This window comes from Chiloscyllium plagiosum, unplaced genomic scaffold (genome assembly GCF_037043375.1).
Source record: "Chiloscyllium plagiosum isolate Xiang-an unplaced genomic scaffold, Cpla_swu_hap1 HiC_scaffold_1, whole genome shotgun sequence".
NCBI lineage: Eukaryota > Metazoa > Chordata > Chondrichthyes > Orectolobiformes > Hemiscylliidae > Chiloscyllium > Chiloscyllium plagiosum.
The window spans coordinates 179,833,565-179,846,732 of NW_028270139.1; the positions used below are offsets into that span (position 1 = coordinate 179,833,565).

Below are 13,168 nucleotides of genomic sequence, written 5' to 3' on the forward strand. Positions count from 1 at the left end.
GTCACACACACACACACTCTCACACACACACACACACTCAACGTCTCTCACACACACACACACCGTCTCTCTCACACACACCGTCTCTCTCACACACACACACATGCATGCACACACAGTCACACACACACAGTCTCACACACACACACACAGTCACACACACACTACACACAGTCTCACACACAAACACAGTCTCTCACACACACACAGTCTCACACAGTCTCACACACACAGAGTCTCACACACACACACAGTCTCACACACACACACACACACACAAACAGTCTCACACACACACAAACAGTCTCACACACACACACAAACACAAACAGTCTCACACACACACACACACACACCCCGTCTCACACACACACCGTCTCACACACACACACACAGTCTCTCTCTCACACACACACAGTCTCTCTCTCACACACACAGTCTCTCACACTCTCTCTCACACACACAGTCTCTCACACACACACACACACAGTCACACACACACAGTCACACACACACACACACAAACAGTCACACACACACTCACACATACACACACACACACACACACACTCAACGTCTCACACACACACACACACACTCAACGTCTCTCACACACACACCATCTCACACACACACCATCTCTCACACACACACACACACACACACACACCATCTCTCACACACACCCACACCATCTCACACACACACACACCCACACCATCTCACACACACACACACCCACACCATCTCACACACACACACACCCACACCATCTCACACACACACACACCCACACCATCTCACACACACACCCACACCATCTCACACACACACCCACACCATCTCACACACACACACACCCACACCATCTCACACACACACACACCCACACCATCTCACACACACACACACACACACCATCTCACACACACACCCACACACACCATCTCACACACACACACACACCATCTCACACACACACACACACACACCATCTCACACACACACACACACACACCATCTCACACACACACACACCATCTCACTCACACACACACACACCATCTCTCACACACACACACACACCATCTCACACACACACACACACACACACCCACACCATCTCACACACACACCCACACCATCTCACACACACACACACACACACACCATCTCACACACACACCCACACCATCTCACACACACACCCACACCATCTCACACACACACACACACACACACACCATCTCACACACACACCATCTCTCACACACACACACACACACACACACACCATCTCTCACACACACCCACACCATCTCACACACACACCCACACCATCTCACACACACACCCACACCATCTCACACACACACACACCCACACCATCTCACACACACACACACCCACACCATCTCACACACACACACACACACCATCTCACACCCACACCCACACACACCATCTCACACACACACCCACACACACCATCTCACACACACACACACACACCATCTCACACACACACACACACACACCATCTCACACACACACACACACACACCATCTCACACACACACACACACACACCATCTCACACACACACACACCCACACCATCTCACACACACACACCATCTCACTCACACACACACACACCATCTCTCACACACACACACACACCATCTCACACACACACACACACACACCCACACCATCTCACACACACACCCACACCATCTCACACACACACCCACACCATCTCACACACACACACACACCCACACCATCTCACACACACACACACACCCACACCATCTCACACACACACACACACCCACACCATCTCACACACACACACACCATCTCACTCACACACACCCACACCATCTCACACACACACACACACACACCATCTCACACACACACACACCCACACCATCTCACACACACACACACCATCTCACTCACACACACACACACCATCTCTCACACACACACACACCATCTCACACACACACACACACACACCCACACCATCTCACACACACACCCACACCATCTCACACACACACCCACACCATCTCACACACACACCCACACCATCTCACACACACACACACACCCACACCATCTCACACACACACACACACCCACACCATCTCACACACACACACACCCACACCATCTCACACACACACACACCATCTCACTCACACACACACACACCATCTCACACACACACAAACACACACAGTCTCACACACACTCAACGTCTCTCACACACACACTGTCTCACTTACACACCGTCTCACACACACACAGACACACACAGTCTCTCACACACAGTCTCGCACACACACACACCATCTCACACACACACACACAAACACACACAGTCTCACACACACACACACACCGTCCCTCACACACACACACACCGTCCCTCACACACACACACACCGTCTTACACACACACCATCTCTCTAACACACACACACACCGTCTCTCTCACACACACAGTCTCGCACACACACACACACATAGTCTCACACACACACACACATAGTCTCACACACACACACATAGTCTCACACACACACACACACACAGTCTCACACACACGCACACACGCACACATGCATGCACATACACCCACACACACCCACACTCACACACACAGTCACACACACACAGTCACACACAAACAGTCTCACACACACACACAGTCTCACACACACACACACACACATGCATGCACATACACCCACACCCACACCCACACTCACACCCACACTCACACACACAGTCTCACACACAGTCTCACACACACACAGTCACACACACACACACAGTCACACACAAACAGTCTCACACACACAAACACAGTCTCACACACACAGTCTCACACACACAGTCTCACACACACAGTCTCACACACACACAGTCTCCCCAATGTAGAGGAGGCCATATCGGGTGCAGCGGATGCAGTAGATGATGTGTGTGGAGGTGCAGGTGAATTTGTGGCGGATATGGAAGGATCCCTTGGGGCCTTGGAGGGAGGTGAGGGGGGAGGTGTGGGCGCAACTTTTGCACCTCCTGCGGTTGCAGGGGAAGGTGCCGGGAGTGGAGGTTGGGTTGGTGGGGGATGTGGACCTGACGAGGGAGTCACGGAGGGAGTGGTCTTTACGGAATGCTGATAGGGGAGGGGAGGGAAATATATCCTTGGTGGTGGGGTCTGTTTGGAGGTGGCGGAAATGACTTTCTCCTTGAAGATTTTAACCTACTGCGAATCCTGTTGCAAGGATGCCTTCCTTGAAGAAGCTCCCTTCCTCCCTCTACAAGGATTTCCGTGAGTCCCTCTCTCACTGCACCCCCCAGGTCATCTCCTCTGCCCGTGACTGCCTTGTGTGGGTGAGGGTGGTGCCATTACCTGACAGTTGTTACAGCAGACTCCATGTGCACAATGTGCTCCTCGCTTCAACGTGCAGTTATTTGGATTACAGCACGGGTTCACACACTCCTGTAAAACAGTATTCACACAGGTCACTGCGTACACCGCACTGCGCACACCGCACTGCGCACACCGTACTGCGCACACCGCACTGCGCACACCGCACTGCGTAACACCTCACTGCGTACACCTCACTGAGTACACCTCACTGCGTACACCTCACTGCGTACACCGCACTGCGCACACCGCACTGCGCACACCGCACTGCGCACACCGCACTGCGTAACACCTCACTGCGTACACCTCACTGAGTACACCTCACTGCGTACACCTCACTGCGTACACCGCACTGCGCACACCGCACTGCGCACACCGCACTGCGCACACCGCACTGCGTAACACCTCACTGCGTACACCTCACTGAGTACACCTCACTGCGTACACCTCACTGCGTACACCGCACTGCGCACACCTCACTGCGTACACCGCACTGCGCACACCGCACTGCGCACACCGCACTGCGCACACCGCACTGCGCACACCGCACTGAGTACACCGCACTGCGCACACCGCACTGCGTAACACCGCACTGCGCACACCGCACTGAGTACACCGCACTGAGTACACCGCACTGCGCACACCGTACTGCGCACACCGCACTGCGCACACCGCACTGCGTACACCGCACTGCGCACACCGCACTGCGCACACCGTACTGCGCACACCGCACTGCGCACACCGCACTGAGTACACCGCACTGCGCACACCGCACTGCGTAACACCGCACTGCGCACACCGCACTGAGTACACCGCACTGCGCACACCGCACTGCGTACACCTCACTGCGCACACCGCACTGCGCACACCGCACTGCGCACACCGCACTGAGTACACCGCACTGCGCACACCGCACTGCGTAACACCTCACTGAGTACACCTCACTGCGCACACCGCACTGCGCACACCGCACTGCGTACACCGCACTGCGTACACCGCACTGCGTACACCGCACTGCGCATACCGCACTGCGTACACCGCACTGCGTACACCGCACTGCGCACACCGCACTGCGTACACCGCACTGCGTACACCGCACTGCGTACACCGCACTGCGCACACCGCACTGCGTACACCGCACTGCGCACACCGCACTGCGTACACCGCACTGCGCACACCGCACTGCGTACACCGCACTGCGCACACCACACTGCGTAACACCTCACTGAGTACACCTCACTGCGCACACCGCACTGCGCACACCGCACTGCGTACACCGCACTGCGCACACCTCACTGCGTACACCGCACTGCGCACACCGCACTGCGCACACCTCACTGCGTACACCGCACTGCGCACACCGCACTGCGCACACCGCACTGCGTACACCGCACTGCGCACACCGCACTGCGCACACCACACTGCGCACACCTCACTGCGCACACCGCACTGCGCACACCTCACTGCGCACACCGCACTGCGCACACCTCACTGCGCACACCGCACTGCGTAACACCTCACTGAGTACACCTCACTGCGTACACCGCACTGCGCACACTGCACTGCGCACACCTCACCGCATACCTCACTGCGTAACACCTCACTGAGTACACCTCACTGCGCACACCGCACTGCGCACACCTCACTGCGCACACCTCACTGCGTAACACCTCACTGAGTACACCTCACTGCGTACACCGCACTGCGCACACCTCACTGCGCACACCGCACTGCGCACACAGCACTGCGTACACCGCACTGCGCACACCGCACTGCGCACACCGCACTGCGTAACACCTCACTGAGTACACCTCACTGCGTACACCGCACTGCGCACACCGCACTGCGCACACCTCACCGCATACCTCACTGCGTAACACCTCACTGAGTACACCTCACTGCGCACACCGCACTGCGCACACCGCACTGCGCACACCTCACTGCGCACACCTCACTGCGCACACCTCACTGCGTAACACCTCACTGAGTACACCTCACTGCGTACACCGCACTGCGCACACCGCACTGCGCACACCGCACTGCGCACACCTCACTGCGCACACCTCACTGCGCACACCTCACTGCGTAACACCTCACTGAGTACACCTCACTGCGTACACCGCACTGCGCACACCGCACTGCGCACACCGCACTGCGCACACCTCACTGCGCACACCTCACTGCGCACACCTCACTGCGTAACACCTCACTGAGTACACCGCACTGCGTACACCGCACTGCGTACACCGCACTGCGCACACCGCACTGCGCACACCGCACTGCGCACACCTCACCGCACACCTCACTGCGTAACACCTCACTGAGTACACCTCACTGAGTACACCTCACTGCGTACACCGCACTGCGCACACCGCACTGCGCACACCGCACTGCGCACACCGCACTGCGCACACCTCACCGCATACCTCACTGCGTAACACCTCACTGAGTACACCTCACTGCGTACACCGCACTGCGCACACCGCACTGCGCACACCGCACTGCGCACACCTCACTGCGCACACCTCACTGCGCACACCTCACTGCGTAACACCTCCATGCGCACACCTCACTGCGTAACACCTCACTGCGTACACCGCACTGCGTAACTCCTCACTGCGCACACCTCACTGCGTAACACCTCAGTGAGTACACCTCACTGCGCACACCTCACTGCGTAACACCTCACTGCGTACACCGCACTGCGCACACCGCACTGCGCACACCTCACTGCGTAACACCTCACTGCGTACACCGCACTGCGCACACCGCACTGTGCACACCGCACACCTCACTGCGTAACACCTCACTGCGTACACCGCACTGCGCACACCGCACTGCGCATACCGCACTGCGCACACCTCACCGCATACCTCACTGCGTAACACCTCACTGAGTACACCTCACTGCGTACACCGCACTGCGCACACCGCACTGCGCACACCGCACTGCGCACACCGCACTGCGCACACCTCACTGCGTAACACCTCACTGCGCACACCTCACTGCGTAACACCTCAGTGAGTACACCTCACTGCGCACACCGCACTGCGCACACCTCACTGCGTAACACCTCACTGCGTAACACCTCACTGCGCACACCTCACTGCGTAACACCTCACTGAGTACACCTCACTGCGTAACACCTCAGTGAGTACACCGCACTGCGCACACCGCACTGCGCATACTGCACTGCGCACACCGCACTGCGCACACCTCACTGCGTACACCGCACTGCGCACACCTCACTGCGTACACCTCACTGAGTACACCTCACTGCGTACACCGCACTGCGCACACCGCACTGCGCACACCTCACTGCGCACACCTCACTGCGCACACCTCACTGCGTAACACCTCACTGAGTACACCTCACTGCGTACACCGCACTGCGCACACCGCACTGCGCACACCGCACTGCGCACACCTCACTGCGCACACCTCACTGCGCACACCTCACTGCGCACACCTCACTGCGTAACACCTCACTGAGTACACCTCACTGCGTACACCGCACTGCGCACACCGCACTGCGCACACCTCACCGCATACCTCACTGCGTAACACCTCACTGAGTACACCTCACTGCGTACACCGCACTGCGCACACCGCACTGCGCACACCGCACTGCGCACACCTCACTGCGCACACCTCACTGCGCACACCTCACTGCGTAACACCTCACTGAGTACACCTCACTGCGTACACCGCACTGCGTACACCGCACTGCGCACACCGCACTGCGCACACCGCACTGCGCACACCGCACTGCGCACACCTCACCGCACACCTCACTGCGTAACACCTCACTGAGTACACCTCACTGAGTACACCTCACTGCGTACACCGCACTGCGCACACCGCACTGCGCACACCGCACTGCGCACACCGCACTGCGCACACCTCACCGCATACCTCACTGCGTAACACCTCACTGAGTACACCTCACTGCGTACACCGCACTGCGCACACCGCACTGCGCACACCGCACTGCGCACACCTCACTGCGCACACCTCACTGCGCACACCTCACTGCGTAACACCTCCATGCGCACACCTCACTGCGTAACACCTCACTGCGTACACCGCACTGCGTAACACCTCACTGTGCACACCTCACTGCGTAACACCTCAGTGAGTACACCTCACTGCGCACACCGCACTGCGCACACCTCACTGCGTAACACCTCACTGCGTACACCGCACTGCGCACACCGCACTGCGCACACCTCACTGCGTAACACCTCACTGCGTACACCGCACTGCGCACACCGCACTGCGCACACCGCACACCTCACTGCGTAACACCTCACTGCGTACACCGCACTGCGCACACCGCACTGCGCATACCGCACTGCGCACACCTCACCGCATACCTCACTGCGTAACACCTCACTGAGTACACCTCACTGCGCACACCGCACTGCGCACACCGCACTGCGCACACCGCACTGCGCACACCGTACTGCGCACACCGCACTGCGCACACCGCACTGCGCACACCGCACTGCGCACACCGCACTGAGTACACCGCACTGCGCACACCGCACTGCGTAACACCGCACTGCGCACACCGCACTGAGTACACCGCACTGCGCACACCGCACTGCGTACACCTCACTGCGCACACCGCACTGCGCACACCGCACTGCGCACACCGCACTGAGTACACCGCACTGCGCACACCGCACTGCGTAACACCTCACTGAGTACACCTCACTGCGCACACCGCACTGCGCACACCGCACTGCGTACACCGCACTGCGTACACCGCACTGCGTACACCGCACTGCGCATACCGCACTGCGTACACCGCACTGCGTACACCGCACTGCGCACACCGCACTGCGTACACCGCACTGCGTACACCGCACTGCGTACACCGCACTGCGCACACCGCACTGCGTACACCGCACTGCGCACACCGCACTGCGTACACCGCACTGCGCACACCGCACTGCGTACACCGCACTGCGCACACCACACTGCGTAACACCTCACTGAGTACACCTCACTGCGCACACCGCACTGCGCACACCGCACTGCGTACACCGCACTGCGCACACCTCACTGCGTACACCGCACTGCGCACACCGCACTGCGCACACCTCACTGCGTACACCGCACTGCGCACACCGCACTGCGCACACCGCACTGCGTACACCGCACTGCGCACACCGCACTGCGCACACCACACTGCGCACACCTCACTGCGCACACCGCACTGCGCACACCTCACTGCGCACACCGCACTGCGCACACCTCACTGCGCACACCGCACTGCGTAACACCTCACTGAGTACACCTCACTGCGTACACCGCACTGCGCACACTGCACTGCGCACACCTCACCGCATACCTCACTGCGTAACACCTCACTGAGTACACCTCACTGCGCACACCGCACTGCGCACACCTCACTGCGCACACCTCACTGCGTAACACCTCACTGAGTACACCTCACTGCGTACACCGCACTGCGCACACCTCACTGCGCACACCGCACTGCGCACACAGCACTGCGTACACCGCACTGCGCACACCGCACTGCGCACACCGCACTGCGTAACACCTCACTGAGTACACCTCACTGCGTACACCGCACTGCGCACACCGCACTGCGCACACCTCACCGCATACCTCACTGCGTAACACCTCACTGAGTACACCTCACTGCGCACACCGCACTGCGCACACCGCACTGCGCACACCTCACTGCGCACACCTCACTGCGCACACCTCACTGCGTAACACCTCACTGAGTACACCTCACTGCGTACACCGCACTGCGCACACCGCACTGCGCACACCGCACTGCGCACACCTCACTGCGCACACCTCACTGCGCACACCTCACTGCGTAACACCTCACTGAGTACACCTCACTGCGTACACCGCACTGCGCACACCGCACTGCGCACACCGCACTGCGCACACCTCACTGCGCACACCTCACTGCGCACACCTCACTGCGTAACACCTCACTGAGTACACCGCACTGCGTACACCGCACTGCGTACACCGCACTGCGCACACCGCACTGCGCACACCGCACTGCGCACACCTCACCGCACACCTCACTGCGTAACACCTCACTGAGTACACCTCACTGAGTACACCTCACTGCGTACACCGCACTGCGCACACCGCACTGCGCACACCGCACTGCGCACACCGCACTGCGCACACCTCACCGCATACCTCACTGCGTAACACCTCACTGAGTACACCTCACTGCGTACACCGCACTGCGCACACCGCACTGCGCACACCGCACTGCGCACACCTCACTGCGCACACCTCACTGCGCACACCTCACTGCGTAACACCTCCATGCGCACACCTCACTGCGTAACACCTCACTGCGTACACCGCACTGCGTAACTCCTCACTGCGCACACCTCACTGCGTAACACCTCAGTGAGTACACCTCACTGCGCACACCTCACTGCGTAACACCTCACTGCGTACACCGCACTGCGCACACCGCACTGCGCACACCTCACTGCGTAACACCTCACTGCGTACACCGCACTGCGCACACCGCACTGTGCACACCGCACACCTCACTGCGTAACACCTCACTGCGTACACCGCACTGCGCACACCGCACTGCGCATACCGCACTGCGCACACCTCACCGCATACCTCACTGCGTAACACCTCACTGAGTACACCTCACTGCGTACACCGCACTGCGCACACCGCACTGCGCACACCGCACTGCGCACACCGCACTGCGCACACCTCACTGCGTAACACCTCACTGCGCACACCTCACTGCGTAACACCTCAGTGAGTACACCTCACTGCGCACACCGCACTGCGCACACCTCACTGCGTAACACCTCACTGCGTAACACCTCACTGCGCACACCTCACTGCGTAACACCTCACTGAGTACACCTCACTGCGTAACACCTCAGTGAGTACACCGCACTGCGCACACCGCACTGCGCATACTGCACTGCGCACACCGCACTGCGCACACCTCACTGCGTACACCGCACTGCGCACACCTCACTGCGTACACCTCACTGAGTACACCTCACTGCGTACACCGCACTGCGCACACCGCACTGCGCACACCTCACTGCGCACACCTCACTGCGCACACCTCACTGCGTAACACCTCACTGAGTACACCTCACTGCGTACACCGCACTGCGCACACCGCACTGCGCACACCGCACTGCGCACACCTCACTGCGCACACCTCACTGCGCACACCTCACTGCGCACACCTCACTGCGTAACACCTCACTGAGTACACCTCACTGCGTACACCGCACTGCGCACACCGCACTGCGCACACCTCACCGCATACCTCACTGCGTAACACCTCACTGAGTACACCTCACTGCGTACACCGCACTGCGCACACCGCACTGCGCACACCGCACTGCGCACACCTCACTGCGCACACCTCACTGCGCACACCTCACTGCGTAACACCTCACTGAGTACACCTCACTGCGTACACCGCACTGCGTACACCGCACTGCGCACACCGCACTGCGCACACCGCACTGCGCACACCGCACTGCGCACACCTCACCGCACACCTCACTGCGTAACACCTCACTGAGTACACCTCACTGAGTACACCTCACTGCGTACACCGCACTGCGCACACCGCACTGCGCACACCGCACTGCGCACACCGCACTGCGCACACCTCACCGCATACCTCACTGCGTAACACCTCACTGAGTACACCTCACTGCGTACACCGCACTGCGCACACCGCACTGCGCACACCGCACTGCGCACACCTCACTGCGCACACCTCACTGCGCACACCTCACTGCGTAACACCTCCATGCGCACACCTCACTGCGTAACACCTCACTGCGTACACCGCACTGCGTAACACCTCACTGTGCACACCTCACTGCGTAACACCTCAGTGAGTACACCTCACTGCGCACACCGCACTGCGCACACCTCACTGCGTAACACCTCACTGCGTACACCGCACTGCGCACACCGCACTGCGCACACCTCACTGCGTAACACCTCACTGCGTACACCGCACTGCGCACACCGCACTGCGCACACCGCACACCTCACTGCGTAACACCTCACTGCGTACACCGCACTGCGCACACCGCACTGCGCATACCGCACTGCGCACACCTCACCGCATACCTCACTGCGTAACACCTCACTGAGTACACCTCACTGCGTACACCGCACTGCGCACACCGCACTGCGCACACCGCACTGCGCACACCGCACTGCGCACACCTCACTGCGCACACCTCACTGCGTAACACCTCACTGCGCACACCTCACTGCGTAACACCTCAGTGAGTACACCTCACTGCGCACACCGCACTGCGCACACCTCACTGCGTAACACCTCACTGCGTAACACCTCACTGCGCACACCTCACTGCGTAACACCTCACTGAGTACACCTCACTGCGTAACACCTCACTGCGTACACCGCACTGCGCACACCGCACTGCGCACACCGCACACCTCACTGCGTAACACCTCACTGCGTACACCGCACTGCGCACACCGCACTGCGCATACCGCACTGCGCACACCTCACCGCATACCTCACTGCGTAACACCTCACTGAGTACACCTCACTGCGTACACCGCACTGCGCACACCGCACTGCGCACACCGCACTGCGCACACCGCACTGCGCACACCTCACTGCGCACACCTCACTGCGTAACACCTCACTGCGCACACCTCACTGCGTAACACCTCAGTGAGTACACCTCACTGCGCACACCGCACTGCGCACACCTCACTGCGTAACACCTCACTGCGTAACACCTCACTGCGCACACCTCACTGCGTAACACCTCACTGAGTACACCTCACTGCGTAACACCTCAGTGAGTACACCGCACTGCGCACACCGCACTGCGCACACCGCACTGCGCATACTGCACTGCGCACACCGCACTGCGCACACCTCACTGCGTACACCGCACTGCGCACACCTCACTGCGTACACCTCACTGAGTACACCTCACTGCGTACACCGCACTGCGCACACCGCACTGCGCACACCTCACTGCGTAACACCTCACTGCGTACACCGCACTGCGCACACCGCACTGCGCACACCTCACTGCGTAACACCTCACTGCGTACACCGCACTGCGCACACCGCACTGCGCACACCGCACACCTCACTGCGTAACACCTCACTGCGTACACCGCACTGCGCACACCGCACTGCGCATACCGCACTGCGCACACCTCACCGCATACCTCACTGCGTAACACCTCACTGAGTACACCTCACTGCGTACACCGCACTGCGCACACCGCACTGCGCACACCGCACTGCGCACACCGCACTGCGCACACCTCACTGCGCACACCTCACTGCGTAACACCTCACTGCGCACACCTCACTGCGTAACACCTCAGTGAGTACACCTCACTGCGCACACCGCACTGCGCACACCGCACTGCGCACACCTCACTGCGTAACACCTCACTGCGTAACACCTCACTGCGCACACCTCACTGCGTAACACCTCACTGAGTACACCTCACTGCGTACACCGCACTGCGCACACCGCACTGCGCACACCTCACTGCGTAACACCTCACTGCGCACACCGCACTGCGCACACCGTACTGCGCATACCGCACACCTCACTGCATACACCGTACTGCGCACACCTCACTGCGCACACCGCACTGCGCACACCTCATTGCGCACACCGCACTGCGCATA

At 59.7% G+C, this 13,168-nt stretch overlaps 1 protein-coding gene across 1 annotated transcript in view; it reads right to left on the minus strand.

Moving 5' to 3' along the window:
* LOC148152304 (disintegrin and metalloproteinase domain-containing protein 19-like) overlaps positions 1-13,168 on the minus strand; it is a 204,748-nt gene that overhangs the window by 164,598 nt on the left and 26,982 nt on the right. The window contains exon 2 of the mRNA XM_087992338.1: positions 3,433-3,522. Coding sequence (XP_087848464.1) covers positions 3,433-3,522 — 90 coding nt within the window. The remainder of the gene's footprint in view (positions 1-3,432; positions 3,523-13,168) is intronic.